The 21,036-nt window shown below is 47.6% G+C and overlaps 1 protein-coding gene and 1 long non-coding RNA gene across 4 annotated transcripts in view; both read right to left on the reverse strand.

Moving 5' to 3' along the window:
* EIF3D (eukaryotic translation initiation factor 3 subunit D) overlaps positions 1 to 8,293 on the reverse strand; it is an 11,650-nt gene extending 3,357 nt beyond the window's left edge. For 2 of the 3 annotated variants that reach the window (XM_019544838.1, XM_019544836.1), the window contains exons 1-13: positions 8,189 to 8,293; positions 6,549 to 6,682; positions 6,112 to 6,157; positions 5,588 to 5,724; positions 5,401 to 5,486; positions 4,842 to 4,914; positions 3,802 to 3,917; positions 3,435 to 3,567; positions 2,547 to 2,694; positions 2,126 to 2,256; positions 1,337 to 1,422; positions 925 to 1,054; positions 383 to 525 (exon numbers count right to left, since the gene is read on the reverse strand). In XM_019544838.1, the coding sequence (XP_019400383.1) occupies positions 383 to 525; positions 925 to 1,054; positions 1,337 to 1,422; positions 2,126 to 2,256; positions 2,547 to 2,694; positions 3,435 to 3,567; positions 3,802 to 3,917; positions 4,842 to 4,914; positions 5,401 to 5,486; positions 5,588 to 5,724; positions 6,112 to 6,157; positions 6,549 to 6,671 (1,352 nt within the window). In that variant the 5' untranslated portion in view covers positions 6,672 to 6,682; positions 8,189 to 8,293. The remainder of the gene's footprint in view (positions 1 to 382; positions 526 to 924; positions 1,055 to 1,336; positions 1,423 to 2,125; positions 2,257 to 2,546; positions 2,695 to 3,434; positions 3,568 to 3,801; positions 3,918 to 4,841; positions 4,915 to 5,400; positions 5,487 to 5,587; positions 5,725 to 6,111; positions 6,158 to 6,548; positions 6,683 to 8,188) is intronic. The other variant, XM_019544837.1, reaches the window with a different exon arrangement.
* A 2,692-nt stretch (positions 8,294 to 10,985) lies between these two features.
* LOC109316074 lies at positions 10,986 to 19,440 on the reverse strand. Its single transcript, XR_002102666.1, has 2 exons — positions 19,253 to 19,440; positions 10,986 to 12,890 (listed from the first exon to the last, which is right to left on the reverse strand). It is a non-coding gene; the product is annotated as an uncharacterized LOC109316074 (long non-coding RNA).
* Between the last annotated feature and the right edge of the window lie 1,596 nt (positions 19,441 to 21,036).

Raw genomic sequence — 21,036 nt, forward strand, 5'->3', positions numbered from 1 at the left:
CTAGGGCCTGAAGTGAGGGGCACCAGCAGGGCCAGGGGGTGTTTTCTACTTAAACTATTTACTGGGTTGGGACTGGCCACTGTTTACAAATGGGTCCTGGTAGAAAACAGGTTGAGAACCACTGGGCCTAGATGACTTCTGATGTCCAGTCTTATTTGACTTCTTCCTGTCTTACTTGCCTATGACGAATGTGCTCCATGCTGCTCCTGAACATATGTTCAATATGAATGATTTTGTTTGCTGAATAAAAAGAAGGGGATGGATTTTTGTGACTATCCAACTACTAAAAATAAATAAATAAAATTAATCAAATCTCCCTCTCCTGCTGTAGAAAAAGCACGAGGCATATTCTTGACAGGCATTCAGACTCTATTGGTCTTACCCAAGTTTCAGATACTCTGATCCAGCCAGCAGTGCACAACATGTCCAGCGAGCTAGTTTATAACTGTTGTTTTTCAGCTCTGTGGCGATCACAGCTCCCCTCTGGGAGTCAAGCTTCTGGCGCCAGTCCACTCCATTGCAGTGCTGAAAAAGGAAGCCAGATGCAGCAAATGAACAAGAGGTACAATTTAACTCTGAACTCATGCTGAGACATCTCCTTTGAGCCACCTAATGACCTATACAGGAGAAAGGAAGGAGGCTTAGCAAGACTCCTGACTAATGAAGGGAAGGGAGTGATGGGACTAGTATGTACTGGCTAGGATACAGTGCCAATTGGGGAAAGAACGGATGGGCAATTCCAACTGATTGGCTATTGCAGGGCATGTCTGGACCTTGTTGTTGCCTCCCACAGACTAAACTAGTCAGCATGTTAAGTTAGCTGGCATCTTTAGACATCTGTCTCATCTCCTGCCTGCTGTACCTGATATGTCAGGCAGAAATGAAGCACTTAAGAGCTAGCTTTGGTATCTTGCTCTTCCTCACCCTGGAATCCCATTCATTCAGCGTTTTGATGTTGATGAATGACACTTCTCCATTGGCTCCTGTCATGACACCATCATGTTCACAACGGACAATAAGATCTATGTCATCTCCCAGCTTCCATCTTCGGTACCTTTAAGCACAGAATCCACTGGGTTATTCTCACAGCTTCCCCCAAAATCCACATAAACGCTCACAAAAGTTATTTCAATTTTCATCAGCCTGCAGTGAGGATTTCAACTCTGTCCTTACAAATCAGGAATAGAATGGAAAGATATTGGCCAAAAGTCCCAGAGTCCCTTTCAAATGTAAAGTTTTTATCAACACCACTACTAAAGCTGCTTATGGAAGTTGTATTCTCACCCCTGACCTTTACTTTTCTCAAACATGCATATGCTGAAAGCAAACAACTTACCGGTATGCAACAGAAGCTACTTCATTCTTATCTATGTCATCTTCCACAAATGGGTTTGGGTTGGGAAACTTGTATTTTTCCTTCCCCTGCAGGGGGAGCAAGAAGAGCGTAAGGGCAAGGACTGGAAGATGTACCTAGGCAGGACCAGTATATTTCCTACTATGGCATGTACTCAGTTCTCTACATACAAACTATTACTTAAACCAACTTGCAATGTGTGCAACAAACTGTTAGTCCTTTAAGCTCTATTTAATACAGTACTGTATCTCTTGTTTGATACAATGCTGCGACTTGTAACTGCCTCACTTATTCAAACAGCTTCTTAGCAGGTGTTTTCCAAAAGGGTCTGGATAACTGAGGATGTACCGGAGCCATGTTGATCAGTTTTCCTTTGTACACAAGTGCTAAGAAAATGAAGGCATCTGATCTCAGAGACATCACCTCTGGTCCAGCTACCATCCTCTCAGCATCCACATCTTTTCCCCTCAGCATTTTAACTTGGCTCAATGCTGTCACAATTTGCACTGGGTCAGCAATAGCAGCATTACCCCTCATGGGATGCTCCTTTAGAACTGAGGTCTCTGAAAGCCTCTTTCCCAGCAGAGGACTCCTCCCTTTGAAAACCAGAACAGGTTTTGTGGAAAAGTATCCCTTCCAAATGAGGTGCTTCCCCTTCTAAGTAGCTATGTTGTAGGGATCTCTTCCTGGCAGCATCTTAGACCTCTGGAATTAATCTTCCTTCCAACACTCTGCATGACAAGAATTTTCCCTAAGGCCATTTCTCCTTACCATTCTCAGGCACTGCTGGGAGAAGTTATGGTTGATGTAAGTGGCTTCCATGGCTAGGTTGCGGGGTGAATTAAAGGAGTTGCCTTCATCCTGTGGTGGTTCATTGGCAGTTTCACTCACTGTCAGCAAGTCTGGGAAAAAGGCCAGGCATAAGTGGTTATCAAGAGGTTTGCTGGTTATTAAGGACAGCAGAAAACCTCACTAGATCAATCCTGCAAACTCCTTTCCCCTGCAGAAGCCTCTTCAAAGCATGTAAGGGCGACTGTAGCAGTGGGATTACTCCAGGCATGGCATGGACACAGGCACCTGAAATGGGGCTTTAGCTTGGGGAAAGGAGAAGAGGTATGGAAAGCTAAATGTAAAGCCCCTGTAAAAGCAAAGTGCTCCACTGCCCAACTTTTGCTTGTGGTCTTCTCCTTACCAAAGTCAGAATTGTCCCTTTTGTCAAAGAAGAGCTTGGATCCAACTCTCTGGACAATAATGTCCCAGGAATACACAGAGCGAGTGCAGCTCATCAGTGTGGCCAGGATGGCATCTGTGGCAAATACATTCCCCTGAGTCTTTGCTAGCTGCAGATGAAAGGAAGAATGTGTACAAATGAGAAAAAGCAGCCCTTGCTCCCTCATCCTACCCCTGAAATTGCAACTTTAGCAAATCAGATCCCCAGGTTCTTCTTCCATCAGCCTAACTAATGGTAGTCTCTATTGCAAAGTAATGACATCTGGGTTTGAAAGTTACTACCCAAGCCAAACTCATTAGACCAAGAGGGAGGTCAAATGACACCCAGAAAACTTAGGCTTAGACCTGCCCAAACATGGTGGGAAGAAAAGACAGAGCTATAGTAAAGCAGGAAAAAAAAAAGTTCCTCATCTTCTGTCCCTGACTACATCATTGCTCTAAAAACTTAAATTTTCTTCCCAAGGCCAGAAATCTTGTGAAATCAGATCGCTGACCCTCATGCTTCCCTTGCAATGTACATTTTGCCTGCAAGTCTGCATTTCTGCATCCCAGTTTTGTGGGGGAAGCCAGGCTACAGCTGTCCTTGGGCTAATCTTTATTCAACCAATAACCTACTGCTCATAACAAAAGAAACAGTATCTATTATCACAACAAAAGAAACAGTATCTATTATCACACTTTTTTATTTCTAAGGAACCAAGGACCAATTGCCAATCTCTTTTCTTAACCTGTAGAGCAACACATCCCCAAGCTTTTTAGCCAACATCTGGTCACAACAGCAGAGCTCAAGAACAGCATGTATTAAGAAACATACTATTATGCCTCAAGCACTGGAAGAAGGGGATTATACCTTGCGGATCACTGGATCATCAGTAGTAGTGACAGTGTGGAAGATGCGTTTAATGCTTCGCAAAGTCTTCTCATTCCTTGTGGTAACACGGTCAAAGGCTTTGTCATAGTATTCCAGGGCCCCACAGCACTCTCTGCAGAGACGAGAGTTGTAAGACTGCTGCACAATTAGCATTTCAAAGTGCCACAGGACATGGTGCTCAAGAAAGAGGGCTTTATCACCTCTTCTGTATTCTTCTCCAAGAGGACTCCTTCCTAAAACTGGAGCATTAGTTAGTGCCCCAGAACCACAGGTTTTGCACCAAAACCCCACCCCTTTCCACACACACAGATTATACCCCCAGATCCCAGCTATTTTATGAACATACATGTCCTCTGGCTCTGAGACCTCCAGGTAGCGCATCTTCATCAGCCTAGGGAAGTCCATCTCCTCTTTCACTTCCCAGTCACTGCGGACTTCAACAGAGGAGTCGCGAGGCTTCTGCTGTGCAGCCAGAAGAAGTGCAGATGGATAGGGAAAGAAACACAGCATATCAGGACTTGTGCGAGAACAGCAACTAGGGACCAGTGTGACAGGAATTCCATGGGAGTGTTAAGTGTTGCAGTCATGATGATCCAGGAATTGTGAGGGGCAAGGATTTTTAGAGTAGTAATCTTTTATTGGACCAACTGCATAGTTGGGATAGTTAGACAGGCTTCCAAATGCAAGGCTTGAGGAAGAATGCCTAAAAATCCCTGCTTCTTACAAAAATTCTAATCACAGCCAAACAAGGCATGAAGTCATCACAACACTAAGAGCAGCTAAAGCTGAGGTTCTCAACCTTTTAAGCCTCATGGCATCCCTCTAAACTTTCCTGAACTTCAGGAAACTCCAGCTGAGAATCACTGAACTGGAATCTAAATTCAGAAAAGATATGGAGGCCTTCAAGCTACAAAGATTAAGAACTACCTGACCCAGCCGGTGTCACATGAAGGCAGTGGGGCAAGACTTCAACATGCCCTGTGCTTTCTATTCTCCTTCCCCTCCCCACCCCTGGTCTGTACCTGACAGGGCAAGGGCAGACCCCACTGCTGAGGCTGCTTCTGCAGGGTCTCATGCTGACGACCCTCCCCATGACCCCTCTCACTAATCCCAGAAACATGGGAAAAATGGAGGGGATAAGCCAGGCCACAAAGTGTGGCTCTGGTCCCAGGTCTGCTTGACTGCAGAAGAGTTTGCTGCTGGGGGCATAAGAGCAGCTGGTTTAGGGGTTGCTGGGAGCAGTCTCTAGAGGAGTACCCCTAGGTTGCCTGACTGGGGAGGGTGGGGGCTGGGGATTGGCACCTTTACAAGGGCCTCATAGCACCCTGACTGAGAATCAGTCTAGAACTCCAAGATCAGACTGTGGTTGGAGATTAATTACTTTACCTGTGATTTTTGGTCCCATTTCTGCCTCACCCCAAACTGCTTCTGAAACTTTTTCTGTAACTGCATGCGAGCTCTATAAAAAACAAGATTGTGATAACCCCAGTAGGACTTGTCCTAATGGTGATTTTCCTACATACCCAGGTTCCCAGCTCTGACACAACAGCACAGACAGGTTTCAGCCCCCAAGCCAATAAGCTCACCTTCTGATCCAACAGCTCCCAACTGCAGTATTTCTGTTCTAACTGGCCCTCTATATAGGTTCATGTCAGTGGGAGTGCCCAGTCTTAGGAAAAAGCACTGTGGTTTTATGGAGATGAAATACTACTTAAAAAAAACCAAACCAACATTCTTTCCCAGATTTGGTTTAGAAACCCTGCCTAAAGCTGACCCTTCAAATTAGAGCACAGGTCAGCCAAATATGTGGGCTTTAAAAGCTTGGAGAACTTTTTTGTTACCTATTAGGCCTATTGAGTTCTGCTGTAATTCAACTGACAGCAGCCAAGTGGTGCAACTAGAAGCTCTGCTACAGTCACAGAATGTTCGTGTTTGAGGCCCTCACCTCTCCTTCTGCTTGGCACTTTTAGGCAGCGTCTGCATGTTGAATTGAAGCATATTCCGACGGTCCTTGTCTCTCCGAAGGTTCCTCTGAGAATATTGAGGAGGAAAAAGACATTCAAGTTATACATGCAATCTTTACAGCAACTCCATTCCTCTTCCAACAGGGTCCAGTGAACAGGTACCATTACCTGTGCAAACCGCATACGATTCCTTTGGTATGGTGTTTTCTGCGTCCGCGCAGTGTCCACCAGCTGGAAGCTCGTCTCATCCTCCTCATGGAAATATGCATACTGGCTTCCCCCACCAAACTGTGATGAATACTTATCTAGGGGGAAAAAAATGTGATTCAAGATCAGCTTTTGTCTGCCTGCAAAATATTCTTCTGGGAAAGTCACAGCTTGCAATTCCCCTGCCAAATGCTTGTCCCAATTTGAGACTTGAACTGCAACTTTTCATTTAGAGAAGCAGAGGCCCTACCCTCCTGACTTCTCTGAAAAATGCCATACTGAGGGAGCTATGAACATCTGCTCTGAGATCAAGACACTTCTTGCACTAGGGGACAGATGTGCGATACAGGGGCACCGCTGGAACAAGTAATGAGGGTGGAAACAGGGATGACAATAGGAGAAAGGGGGGGAGGAGGAACCTCTCCAAAAAACCCACCATATAGGAAGCATCTCAGAGAGGAACAGCTACCAAACTCAGAACTTACTTGTGTATCGCTTGTCCTGATACGTGGCTCCTGTCCAGTCTGCAACCTAATCAAAAAGAAAAACAGAAACAAGAGTAGTGATGGTATCAACCACACCTCTCACACACAGCACAGTAGGGTCTCCTAACATAGGTGCCACTCAGTGAGAATACGTAGAACTAGAACTTCATGCTCAGAGCCTGCTGCACATTCACCTCAACTATCAGTTCCTTCAAACTCCCTGTGCTGCCTGCAAATACTGTCAAGAGTTCACAGATGTTCTAGCAGGAGCACTGCAAAAGTTGGTACAACAGTGGATAAGGAGTGTGTAGAGCTGCATGTGGAGAAGCTTTATATGGAAAAATGCATGGCACAGACAAGGATTAGAATGGCATCAGGAAACAACTGCCTTAACTGACTGCTTCACTGGCTCAATCTGACAGCATAAGCTGCGGTACCTTTCCCAGACGATCTCCTTTGCTGAAGGGCTGATAGGGCATATCTCGGAACTGTTCAGGCACAGCACATGGACCCCAACCCGAAGGGTTGTCCTGGATCACGGGTGTCACAAATTTGGCCATCTTCTAAAATCCTTGGGAAAAAAATAAGTGGAATGAATGGTCAAGTGTCAGGAGTATTTTAGTTTTACAAGACTGAAAATGAGGCTGCTGGGAAACTTCAACTGATAAGGCATTTATACCATCCTTTTTTGCGTTGTGAAGCGCGAGAGATCCAGCACATCAGAGTAGACTATTTCTGGTCCACACGTGAACTGATATGCACATCAGTACTGCATCGCATGCGTGTCAGTGCAGAAAAAGTGGAAGCGGCATGCTTTTGAACTAGAACATTTTTGATGCCTTTTAGTTCAAAGGCACACCATCACCATTTTCCAGCACTGATGCACATTTTGCCATTTATACAAATACACATGCTGCCGTACCAGTGTGGTGCAAGCATGTGTACAAATGCCCATAACGACTAGGTCAGCAGTTCTGAACTGGGGATACATGTACCCCCAGAGATTACGTGAAACCTCATCAGGGGGTATGTGAGATATATTTCATACACTGTCTAACACAGGGTGAAAAGTTAATTTTCCATTGAAAGGGGGTACATGAAGTTTCACTCTGAGACCAAGGGGTACATCGAATTAAAAAGGTTCAGAACGGTGGGACTAGGCGACAACACCATACCACTCAAAAAAGCAAGTAGTGGATGCCAAAAATCAGGGTGGTAAACATATGGCCTACAGGCAGGATCTGGCCTGTGGGTCTCAGATTGGCCCTTCATGCTGCATGTGGAAGCTGGTCCGGTGTGCAGGCTGCACCCAGTATTGTGGATGCTGATCGTGGCATGGGGTGATCAGTCTTGGCCGCAAGCTGCACATTATGCCTGTGCTCAAGGCTGTCTGGTGGGGTGATGCATGCAGCAGGCACCTGCCAGACTGCCCTGTGTGTCAGTTCCAGTGTGCACTGCCAGCCTGGCTGGCCTTGGAGCGAACACAAAAGGCTGGTCCGGTGAAGCACCACATACAGAGCACACCACGCAAAGGCCCCTTGGGCCAGAGGCAGTGCTCACTGTACCAGGCCCCGCTCGTACTGGTCACTACCCCACAGTGAGCAAGGGGAGCACACTGCCTACGATGCCCGACCCAGCCCAGAGACCCTCCCTGGGCACACTCTGACATCCCCACCATCATTTTTCTTTTTTTAAACGAGCCCAACTTCGCCGAGGCAGCCGGCCAGGGTTGCTCCGGACAGTCTCTGGCTCCTCGACAACGCTACCAGCCGGGGACTGACAAGGCCCACACGAGCCGCCCGCACCTGGGACAGCTGCAGCGACAGCCCCAGGCAGCAGCTCCTGCGGCCAAGGGGCAGTCATCGGGTGCCTCCCGGGATTTTTTCTGCCCCATGTCCCCTGTCGCCGCAGCTCCCGCAGGCCAGGCCAGGCCGGGCCGGGCAGCGCGCGGGCGGGGGGGGAGGGGGGGCCGGCTGCACCGCAGCCTGGGGCCAAGCGAGAGGGCCGAGGCTGCCGGGAATGCGGGGCACTCGGGGCGGGCCCGTCCCGGCCGCAGCCTCTGCGCGACTCCGCTCACCTGCGCGGCGCGCGCCGGCCCGGATGGAAGCAGATGCGGACGCGGCAGCCCCGAGCTCCAGCTGCTTCCAGGAAGAGCGCGCGTGCAGCCCCGCCCCGCGTCGCGCCCCTCGCATGTCATCGCTCTGCGCCAGCAGCCCGGCTGTTGCAAAAGGTATGGGATGCCGCAAAGCACGCCTGGAAGTGTTGCAAACTGCGTCGCCTGCGCGTTTGAGTCGAGAGCTGCTGGGGGCGAGGTGGGAAGAGGGTCGTTATCCACCTTCCCATAAGGCTTTGGTTTCTCCCCCTCCACTCCCGGTTATTCCATAGTGTGCTGCAGCGTGGCCAACTCTCATGATTTTTACCGTTGCTCTTAAAGTCGACCCTTGGGAATTTGAAAATCTTAGCTCTTTCATATAGATATAAAAAATACGATATACATATATATATATATATACACACATACACACACACACAAAATCATTTATATATATATATATATGAATGATAACACTGATATACATATATACATATATATATATATATATATATATAAAAGGAGCTAAAGTTATTAAATTCCCAAACGGTCAACTTTAAGAATGCCAATAATCATAAGAGGTGGCAATACTGGCACTGGATGGTTCCTTGCATGGCTTAGCCCTGATGGCATCCCACAATGCCTCGTGGCTCCTCCAGCAGCCCACAATGCACCGTGAGCTGAGCGTGCTGCACACAAGACTGCAGTGGGGCTTTCAGTCCCCTCTAGGCGCAGCTCCTTCCCCCTGCCTGCAGGCCTCCAGCCTGGTGGTGCCTGGATTACCTGTGCCAGGAGGTGATGGGGTTGCATGGAAAAGTCCATCTTACTGTCCCAGCACAATAAAGGCACCAGCCAGCTCTTCACATCTAGCATCTTTCCCAGATGCCCCACAGCTGATGCCTGACTCCAACAGTGATTGTCCACTAGGTGCTGCTGCCGCACCCTGGGGTGTCAGGAGATCCTTTCAGGGGTGCTGTAGGATGCCGTGCACCCCTGGTACCATTAGGCATCTCAGGTTGACCCAAAGGTTTCCCACAGGAATCCAGAGGGTTAGAAATGCTTGGGCCTGTTACAATCTCCCTCAGTTCTTTGCAACATGATCGCTCTGCTACTTTTCTGTAGTCAAAAATTGAGTGAAAACTAAGCTGGCATTTTCCACGGGGTGCCTCCAATCTAAAAAAAATGAGTTCTACTGCTCTGACACAGAAGCCCACTGCTTGATGCAAGTCCGCAACTCTTTTTATGTCGTGCTGTTCTTGTATCCTCAGTCAGACCAACAGCCTTTCCTGAGATCCTCCTTTCTCTCCCCCACATTCCTTGCTTAAAGGCAAATAGATAAGGATGAGAGGGACCCTGGCTTGTAATGTTCTGGTCATCGTGTCCCTGTTTATGGTCTCTTGAGAGGTTTGACACAGTACCTGGTCACTTAACTTGTTCCATATGAGTTTACTAAGACTGCTTTTTTTTTTCTTGATAGCATTCAGGCAACAATGCTGAGAGATGTGAATGCATTGCAACTACATGTGGGAATGTTATTTTCTGTTGAATCTGCCAATGAATGAACATGAGAACTACCATTTACAGGAAACCCTTGCTATCTGCGGGTTCAAATATTCACGAATGCCAAACCCGCATCTTAAATACACTTAAAGGAGCTCCGTGCTTGCTGCCACCGTGCTCCTGCTGCTGCCAGTGCAGCCGTGTCCCCCTCCCCCACATCCGTGTGGGCACTGTGCTCATGAACGTATTTGTTCAAGAACATATCCTGCACGAATGGTGAGGGTCTCCCGTACTGAGTCAGATCATAGGTCTATCTTGCCTAGTATTCTGTGTCTCACCATGGCAGAAAGTAGATGCTTGAAAGGGAAAGTCAACAGAGTATGACCATGGTTTATCCTGTTCCTCTCCTGCTTGCAACCTCCAGCATTTATAAAGGCCAGGAAGTTCTGATTCAGAGGGTGTACCCCTAACTCACATGCCCAATAGCTACTGCTGTACCTTTCCTCCAAGAATTTGTCCAATCCCTTTGTGAATTTGATTAAACTATCAGCTTCCACAGCATCTTGTGGCAATGAGTTTCATACTTTAATCACATGTTGTGTGAGAAAGAACTTACTTTTGTTTGATTTAACCTTACTGCCTACTACATTCATTTTGTGACCCCTAGTTCTTGGTGTGTGTGCGTGTGCATGTGCACACGTGGGCACGCAGGAGAGAGAGAGAGAGAGAGAGAAAATGATAAATCCCTCCTTACTTTCTCTTCATTGGTCAGCATTTTGTAAACCCTTATTGTGTCCTCTATCAAGTGTCTTTTTTATATTGTGTTTACAATACACTTTGTGCCTGCCAGTCTGGCAGCGCTACTTCCCATTCTTGTGGCTGAAGTAATTTATTTGTGAAAGCCTTAAACAAACACAACACCTCCAGCAAAAATCAGCCAAAGTAAAGAAAGCTGATCTACTTGGCTAAATAAGTTAAATACTCAAGTATCCATAGTTTTCTCTCTCCAGTTATCCTCAGGTGCTATGTGAATGAGTATTAATATGATCACTGAGCCTATTTTCCAGATAAAACTACTGAGATATAGGCAGGTTAAGATTTTTACAACAGGAACAGAATGCAGGTTTCTTCGCTACCCACATATCAGACAGGACAGCATCTCATGATAAGAAGGATGGTCTAGCACAGTGTTTCTCAATTTTTTTCCAAGTTGACAATTTCTTATTTGAACTAAAAGTTTTATGACCCCCTCATTTTCTGTAAAAGCACGAGAAGGCATCAATGACAGTTTTAAGACTGTGATTTATCTGTGTGTTTCTAGGGGCTGACAGCTCGATTATGAAGAGTTAGCTTTGTGGGGAGAGGGCAACTGAAATTCTCTTTGCTTTCAGTTACAACAGAAGACAAAGTGCCTCATGACACCTCCGACTGCTTTTCCTGACTTTCTGGTTGAAAATCACTTCGCTAGTACCTGAGACTTGGGTTCAGTTCCTGATGTGTAACTGCATGTCACTTCATATAATCTGTGTCTTAGTTCCCCATCTGTAAAATAGGGGGAACAGCTTCTCTACCTCACAGGTGGTGAGAATTAAATCTATTAATCATTGTGAAGTGCTCACATACCACAGTGATAAGGGCCAAGAAATTAAATAAGTACAGTGCACACGGGGTTGCAATCTCAGGTTGAGAACCAGTTCCAAAGAAACCTCTCCTGTAGAGTCTTAGCCCAAGAGTCCAGCTCAACAAGGTTTTTGAAGGCAGCACATGCAGTTTCTTCTAACTTATTGTTGCTAAATCTTTCCAGAGGGAGGGAACAGAATCAGAGTTCTCTTTTGTCACAACGTTCATCAGCAGTGAGATCCCTATTGCATCTTTCCATGTTTCCAATGATACGGCTTTAGAAACACACCTTACAAAACACAACCAGTAAACATAGCCCTCACCCATGTTAATAGTAGCCTATTTACAATGAGGTGGGAGCCTAATTGGCTGGAACTCTTGTGGTGCCACAGTAATTTTAATTGCCCATGTTCCCCTGATGCTCCTAACCCAGTGTTAGGAGCTTGTGTTGGTTTCAAGGCCGTGTGCAAGCAGCTTGCCCAGACACAGCCCACAACTAAGTTCCTTATGCCTATTCTTCTTACCTAATTTAGTATTATAGGGTTACACTATAGTTGGGTTAACATTCAGCAAAGGGGGGAGCAGGGGGACAAAATCCAAGGCAGAAAAATACAGGAACAGGTCTAAGAATAAGTAGAGCAAAAAACTCAGCAAAACAAAACAATACCCCCCTCTCAAGGAACAGAAAAAAGGAACAGAAAAAGAACAGCATCCTCCATGTGGTGCTTAAACAAAGGTGAAGCAATGATAATGTCTTCTCGGTAGGCCGCATTATGCATTTTTCAGGTTTAACACTACAAAACATGGAAGTTATGGGAACAGTGCATGCATTACATAAAAGGGAAAAATGAAAATGAAACAACCTCTTGGATATGATGAACATCATTTTGGGCTCCTCTACAGGTGATGAGCTTCCTGCTGCACAGTTATCATGGCTACAGCTTTCATAGTACTAAGGAAATCCAAAGACTCATCCATTCTTGAAGAGATTGAGACTTCCCCCCACTCCATTTTGTCCTCTGCTGTTTGCCCTTAACTCCTTTTCTCCAAATGTCTTGAAAATTCTTAACTCCCACAGTTCCTCCCTCATGGCTTTTAGCTCCTTTGCAGACCATGCGATAGATACAGTTTAACTGAGAGATGTCAGGAACAGCTTGTAGCCAACAGCAAAGAACAGGTGCTGGGAAGTGACAGTCATTTGATCTCTGACCCTCAGCTTCAAGCAGGCCCTACAATTTCTTCCTTGATATTTATAACAGCAGCCAAGTTAAACTATTCCAGGTGTTTGCTTGCTCCCTTGTTGGATGCATCCTGTATTTTTCTGGCTTGTTTCTCCATCATCTTCAGGCGCTGCCTTGGCATTGGCAAGATCAGTAAAAGTGCATGTTCCAGCACTCTGAGCACTCCTGTCTAACAAGATCTTTGTAGCCATAGTCTATTATTTTCCTTCAGAGGCTGTCAGTGCTCTAGGAGAATTCTAGGGCCCATGCAAGAGCAACTGTTCTACAAAACTAGCTGTATGCTGAGTGGGCATGGGGCATCCTCCAGGGCAGATGGTCCTGCTGAGCTAAATAGAATATGAAACGCAAACAGTAACCATTAGAAGGTTACCTTGATTTTATAACCAGCTTCTTTTGGAGACTGAAGAATTCACTGAATAGTGCACCCAGGAGAAGTCTGTTGCCTGATCCCTTATCACAGCCCCGTCAGTACTTCTTTGCTTTTATTTGGGAGACAAACACTCATCCCAGGAGAGCAACTCTGAACCATAGTGGGGGAACCACTACTGTGATGTGGTTACATTCATAGCCCACAAATCAGCAGCTTGGCTTAATAGCTTTGCTTTATTTTTCCCTTATGCTGTGCTCTTCCCATGGCCTACAGCCACAACATAAGGAATGTAAATGCCCGAGGCAGCCTTTTTGCCTTCAGGTGCCTCCGAAAAGTTAGGGAATGACTTTTCTCTTTGTGCTTTTTCTCATGCTGTAGTAGTTTCTCCCATTGTGAAGGATCTACGACATCACTGCAAATTTGGCTTGAACTGGAAGAACCAAATCCAACCTGACAGCACCTTAGCCCAGTAACAGAAGCAGCACTCTTCTTGGCTTAACTTAGGCAACCACTGGCAGGATTTAACATTCTGAGGATCCTGTGCAATAATGAATGCTAACAAGTAGCTGTAATGCAATGGGGGAGTTTAACTAGCTCAGGGTATCTTGGGATTACATGGTTTTCACTGTCCTGGATAAGGGTCTCTTTCAGCCTTGAGATCCACTGGTTCTCTATGCACTCCACCCCTCATGGGGGAGATCCCACAGTCGGAATGGAACTGGAAGGCTAGGCCCTGTACTACACAATTCCTTTGCAGCAGGGCATGTCCTAGAGTTTTTGAGGAGATTAAACCCCCCCCCCCCAAAAAACCCAGCCCTCTAAGTCCCTGCTGATCCTTTTCCTGCACTTAAATACTATAGGCCAACAGTTCCCAACCCCAGGTCATGACTCAAATGAGGGTTGCGGGGGCAATGCCAGTGGCACCAAGATCTACACTTACTACACAATTCCTTTGCAGCAGGGCATGTCCTAGAGTTTTTGAGGAGATTAAACCCCCCCCCCCCAAAAAACCCAGCCCTCTAAGTCCCTGCTGATCCTTTTCCTGCACTTAAATACTATAGGCCAACAGTTCCCAACCCCAGGTCATGACTCAAATGAGGGTTGCGGGGGCAATGCCAGTGGCACCATACACAGAAGATGACATACACATGAGCCACGCCACATGCCAGGAGCTCCCCTGCCCCTGGGCTGCCGCTGCACTCCACTCCCAGCAGAGGTTGCAGAAAAAAAGGTTGGGAACCACTGCTATAGGCCCATCACAACTTAGCCATGTGCACTTCTTTACAGGTCCAGAAACCAAATAAAACAGCAGTTACCCAACTGCCTGCCTCATAGCAGCCTACTCCTGAGGCACGTAACCACAGCATTTACAGAGATGCTCAGATCATTCCACTTCCCTGTGCTCTTTAAAGCAACACTGGCTCCCATGCTCCAAATCCAGCCCTTCTCTACACTATGCTTTCTGCCCCAGGCCATGAGCCATCTGGCTGTTCAGCTGCCAACAAAGACTGGAGTCTAGAAGAAGTCGGCAGCCATTGCCTCCATGCTGTGCTCTGCCAGGGCTGAGACCCACTTGCTTCCTGAGATCAGACCTACCCTGTCTGCATGATCTGTCCAGCTAAAGACCCTAACTGCTCCCTTAGGCTGCTGTTCTATCAGCTTCCACTGCCCTCTGATCTCAGCAGCTACTTGGGGTCACCTTTTCCTGCTTCTTTTCAGTGCTGCCAAGGCAGGTTGCTGCCCTTCTCTGCTAGGTAAGGTCTCACTCTTCCACGCCCTCCCCCCTACAAGGTAGCAGGGGCAGAGGAAGTATGTTCTCAGCTGTATTCTGATGAGCTCCCACAGAAGCAGCCAAGATATGGTCCCATCTGGATGAAGGCACCCCACAAGATCACAGCTAAAGCTAGACATCAGCGCTAGGTTTTGCCTCTGAACTGAGGCATCCAGTGCCACTGCTGGCTGCTCATGCACCATCATAAGAGCAAGTAGTCACTTCCCTAGGATGTTCGGTCCAAGGCAGCATACAGGGGCTTAGCACAGACAGGTTTCTCATGCTGCATGCCTCACAGACCTGAAGTCCTTCTGCCATCCTAGGCTTAAAACCTCTTTCTTACCTTGGCTTGTGCTGTTCCTTCACACTAGATGCAAACACCTATGGGAGAAAAGTCCAGGCATCCTGGAGAATAATTTGGAATAAAACTTTCCTCCTCCAGAATGAATGTTATCCATTACGCTTCTTCTGTCCCCACCAACAGGGGCATGGGTATGTTTTTACAGAAGGGAGGCAAAATCATGAAGTGCTTCCCCTAGATGGAGGACTGTAGGCATCCCTGCTGGAGAGAGGCATTCAGCAGCTCGGAGAGCAAATGGTGGCCTGTGGCAATTGCCCCCGTATCTGCATAGACAGGCCCAGGTGCACATCAGGCACTAATGCAAGTAGGGTGGCCATCATAGAGGACATTCCAGATTTCTGCTATTCTGTCCTCTATTGATACGAAACCTGACACTTTTACGTCCTCTGTTTTTCTCCTCAAGAGAAAATGTGTATGCCTTGAAGGTCTGCGTGGCCCCCAGGCATACACCACAATCCAGGAGGATTGATGCTTGCCACTGTAACAGGGCACCAGGCCAATTACCCAGGGGACAATCTCCCCAGGCACCTGCACTGACTGGGGAATCTGTACAGCTTGAAACTCAGAGAACATCCAACCTAGGCAACAGCAAGCACTGAGAGTCCTTTTTCGGAGACTGATGCCCCTCCTTTATACCACTCCTTCAGGCCTGGCATTGGCTGCAAGCACAAACAGGGCAGGGCCAACACAGCCCAGCCACTCTCTTTACCCTTTTCCTCAGCAGGGGCTAGTGAGTCCATGCCATCCACACATTCTCCTCTTCAAGATCCCTTTTGCTTCTTTCCAAGAGAAAAATAGAAGACATAAAGGTGTCTGGTTTCATATCAATAGAGGACAACTGGACTGTCCTCTATGATGGCCACCCTAGATGTAAGATACAGTACCTCCTTCCCACAGAGACCTGACATGAGAGTCCATGATCAACATACATTATCAGACAGACAGATTTTGATAGAGCTTGTCAAGCTCCCCTTTCTTTCTTAGCTGTTGACCCTCCCCCCCAGCTCTCCAGAACCATTAGATGAGATGAGGAACTAACTCCCCCTTTGCTAGCTACCAGGAATGCTGTTACATTTTGTCTGTGCTCTGCACTGTATATTATTCCAGCAGCCAACCAGCTAATTATCCAAGTTTATTGTGCATGGTTAAATTAGAACACCAGGTGCCTGCAGTGTTCCTACTACCTGGGGGCCTCTGGGAGGAGAGGATGCAATGGGTAGGCCATTAGCCTAGTCATGAGGAAACCTGGGTTCAATTCCTTGCAGTCCTCCTGTGTGACCTTGAGCAACCCAAGGTTAATGACCCAAATACCTTTGGGGATCTGGACCTTAAGTTTCTCTGTGCCTCAGGCCCCATCCAGCCTTCTCTACCTCAAAGAGCCATCATTTATTCAAGATGCTGAGGTCTCATGCTGTGGGAAAGGGAGGTTATTTAAATCCTCAAGAGGCAACAGACTATCAGCACTGCAAGCAGTGTTCTAGCCTGCCTCCAGACTTAACTAACCAGTCTGGAGACAGCTGCACAGAGAATAACCTGAGCAACAGCAGGCAGAAGAGCACCGGCTTTAGATGTGGTAAATCTCAGGGTGTAATCAGTGGGACACCATTCTCCAGGGGTTATTAGAAGTTTTTACTGTAGGAATCTAACCTGAGGCTTTGTGATCCTTTGTACCTGTTCTGCATCACATACAGCCCTGACCCTATTCAACATGAGAGCTCCAAGGGAATCACAATACAGTGTGATGAGACTGCAGGCAATAGCTATAATGCATGATCCTTCCTTATGGAAATAACATCAGTCACCAAAGCACTCAGCTGATCTCACATTTATTCCCCTCCTACCTTTTCATTCATCCTGGTGCTATTATGATAGCCCCAGTCAAAATCACAGCCGTTGTGTTAAGTGCTATATAAACACCAGGTTAAAGACAGCACCTGCTTCAAAGAGCTTATTGTTTAAATAGAGGAGACAGACACCAGATGGAAGAAAGGCAACACAGCAACCATGCAGAAGGCTGGAAATTGATGCAGGGACAGAGAGAATGATTTCTTCAAGGTCACGAAGGGAATCTATAGCAGATCCAGGAGCTGAATCCAGAGTTCTTGAGACTGAGCCCAGAGTATTCACTGTAAGGGCACTTCTGTTATCTGCTTGCTAGAGGGCTGTCTTCAGATAAATCCAGGTTTATGCTATAACATCAGGTGCAGGTGGTTGCCTGGTCCAGGCTGCTTCCCTGGTGCTGACATCCTTTTTCCTGCCCATCCTTCCTTGCTCTGAGTACCTTCCCTCAGGGCCCTCTTTTGTCCTCCTCAGAGCTCCCACATGCTGCAGCACTAAGCAGATTAGATGCATCTCCAAGCCTCTTTTTTGTGGTAGCCCTCTATTTAACCTCCAACCCTGCCTTCCACTTCAGCCTCTGGTGCAGCAGGTTGCCAGCCTGAGCAAGGGAGGTAACCCAGGAGGAGCAAGAGAGGAGGAATGAGGGCCTGGAGCCTCCTTTCCACAGCCCTCTGCAAAGACAGGGGAAAGGCTAGTCTGCTGCATTGGGACCAGGAGCAGGAGGTCAGGTGAACAGGATTCTCAGGGCATGTAGTACTCTGACCCCTGGGTTATTCCTTTCTCCCCTCTCAAGCAGATTTCAGCACCACCTGCTCAGTTCTGTCATTGGGATCACCCATGAGCTTTTGCCTCTCCTGGCAAAGCTGTGGTATCTATCCCTTATTAGGTCTCACCCCTCCATTCCCCTCATCTCCACCCCTCAAAGTAGAAGGGGCAGAGGAAATATGTTCTCAGCTATATGAGCTCCCATAGGATCAGCCCAGTATGTGTCCCTGTCCAGATGAAGGCACTGCATGAAGTCACAGCTAAGGCTAGAGATCAGTGCTATAACCCTTGCCTCTGAAGTGAGGCAGCCAGTGCCCAGGCCCGTGGCCAAGTAGCAATGTGCAGCAGCAATGAGGAGGGCATCAGTGAGGTGAGCATAATCTCTGTTCTTCTCCCTGTCCACAAGGTCCTGCAATGCAAGATGAGTTAGTGCAGGGTGTCAAACTCACCTTGGGCTCAGGCCAAATCTAGACTACAGGGCTCCTTGCAGCAGGTGTGAGGAAGTGGTAGCAGCAGCTCCAGCTAACCTGAGGCACATGAAGACCACTCCAGTGCTCACCAGGTGCCTTGTGTCATAGCAGCTCTAGCTCTAGCTCCAATACAAGGTCCATGGTGGTGGCCAGCAGCCAGGGAGGTAGGGCTGAGGCAGTGGCAGTGAAGTGGCTGGAGGACAACCGGGGCTGTGTTGATTCTCTAACCCGTCTGCTATTGATCACCATGTTCACTGAGGTCCCAGGGCCCTGGATTGTGGCAGAGCAAGCCCTGCAATTTCCAATAGTCTGCCAGTAGTTCGGCAGACCAGACAGAGTAGCTCCACAGTGGATCCTACCAGTGTGGTGTTTGTCAGACAACCCCTGGGTTGGTGGGATTGCTTTTTAAAGCAGATTTGCAATATCCTCAGATTACACTGTGCTTCCTGAAGCAGCATAGCATCAATGCTGAGCTAGAAAGTATTCACTGCACTCATGCTGGGCCTTCCAGCTGGGTGAAAAAAAAGGAGGGAGCAGTAACAGGCAACAGTAGCTTTGCTGGGTGAAGCAAGAATGGGAGCACAAGAGGGAGCTGGGAGCCATATCAGAGATGAAGCTGTTCTGTGCTGATCTGATAACGTCTAGGCTTCGCTCTTCCATCCTGTCAGATGCAGTGGGGCCTAAGGCAGGTGGATCCACAAGGAACTGCAAAGGGGAGACTTGTGTTGTAGTCCAAGCTCTGACGCTGCCCTGCTGTGCGAGTTGGCTAAATCACTTCACCTCTGTGCCTCAGATCACAACCCCCAACTCTTTGCTTGCTTGGTCTAATTAGGTGCGTGGGCAGAGGCTGTTTTTCACTGTGCAGAACAGGCCCCTGACCAGAGAGGCTACTGCAATACTGCTGAGACACCTGGGGAAAACTCATCCTTACATTTCTGTTATTCCACTTGCCTTTCAATGGCATAAGGTCACCTGAGACTGACACCTCTCTGGTACATGCCCAGTGCCTGTCAGACTGTGGGTACTGCTAGAACACCGAGCTGGGACCTAGGAGCCCAGGCTCTGCCAGCCCCATCAATGACCTCTGAGTGACCTTGAGCAAGTCAGTTCACCTGTTGGTGCCTTGTTGTCCTCATCTGCAAGACAGGGGTGACATCATTGAGCTCCTTTGCAGAGCACTTTAAACAGATTAATGTCAGAGCTGGGGGCTCATCTCCCTGAAAGCAGTGATTTTGTGAAGAAGATCCTGTTATGCTGAGCTTTCTCCACTGGATGGCACTGACTACTCAGGAATGAGCTAAAAGGCTCATGTTGCTAACTGGCAATAAATTAAGAGAATTAAATGGCGATAGAAGGCTCTGATTGACTTCTCCCTGGAGAGTAGGGCCCACTGCTTTATTTCCAAGGCAAACATAGGAGTAGCAGCAGTAGAGGGCTTTCTTTTACACCCTGCTTCTTGTGCCCCTGTCCTTGAGGGCATACTTTCTGGACTGAGCTCTTCTCTATAGCCTTGGTCTCAGTGTCCTGACACTGCCAACACTAGGATTAGTGAATCCCAAGGGCAAGAGAGCTTCCCTTGACCACAGTCACTGCAGAGACTCAGAGGCATCCCCTTCCCTGGCTTTGCATTTCCACATGGTCACTATAACCCTTGGGCTAAACTGCAGTTGTGAACATAGAAGTGTACAGCTCCTTGCATCACTCTTATTCCCTGACATCTCTTCTACACACCTTCCTTGGGCACAAAGACTGATTAGATAAAGGGTACTGTAACAGGCCAATTACCCAGGGGATAATTTACCTAGGCACCTGCACCGACCTGGGAATCTGCATAGCTTAGGTTTCAGAGGACATCCAACCAGGAGCTAGGCAATATCAAAAAGCACTAAAAGTCCTCTCTGCATCCTTTATACCACTCCTGCAGGCCTGGCATTGGCTGTAAGCACAAACAGGGCAGGGCCAACACAGCTCAGCCACTCTCTTTAACCCTTTCCTTAGCAAGGGCTAGTGAGTCCATGCCATCCACCTCAAGACCCTTTTTGCTTCCTTCCATGAATATATCCTCCGCCCATGAGAAAAAAATCTGCGTTGAGATGGGCCTTTCTGGCCCTATGATGGATTTGGAAGGAGAAGGGTTGTAAGGCTATGTACCACAACATTATTTGGCGATGCATCTCCTTCATGATCTGTAACCAGCAGAGGGGTGCATGGTCCATGATCAAGGTGAAGGACCTACTCAGCAGGTTATATCTGAAGGCCTCCACTGCCTGTTTTACTGCCAGTGCTTCCTTTTCAATAACCGAGTAATTATTCCCCGTTGGGAATAGCTTCTAGCTCAAATAGAGGATGGGGTGTTTCTCCCCATTCACCATTTGGGACAACACTGCCCTCAACTCCACACCAGAAGCATCCATCTGGAGTATAAACTTTTGTGAAAAGTCTGGGTTATAAAGGACTTGTTCTTGGCATAACCTTTGACACCTGGAATGCTTAGATGCATTCTTTAGTCCACTGCATCTTGTGTGGATGGTCACCCTTCAGAATGTCTGTGAGGAAGTTTGAAATCAAAGACAATGGTGGTATAAACCATCAGTAGTACCCAGCCAATCCTAGAAACTGGCGTACCTGGATTTTGGGGTTCAGTGTTGGAAACCTCTTCAGGGCCTAGACCTTGTTCACCCGTGGCTGTATCTGACCATTTCCCAGGGTGTACATCGGGTATGTGGTTTCAGCTGTACCCACATGGCAGTTGGCCAAGTTTGCAGTGAGACCCACTTCCTGGAGTGACCACGACACTGCAGTCACATGGTCAGGTGTTTGGCTTATGTCTGGCTGTAGACCACTACATCGTCCAGATAATGCTGCTGCACACTCCAATGGAGTTGCATGACCTGGT

This window comes from Crocodylus porosus, unplaced genomic scaffold, assembly GCF_001723895.1.
Source record: "Crocodylus porosus isolate Cpor-Errol unplaced genomic scaffold, CroPor_comp1, whole genome shotgun sequence".
Taxonomy (NCBI): Eukaryota; Metazoa; Chordata; order Crocodylia; family Crocodylidae; genus Crocodylus; species Crocodylus porosus.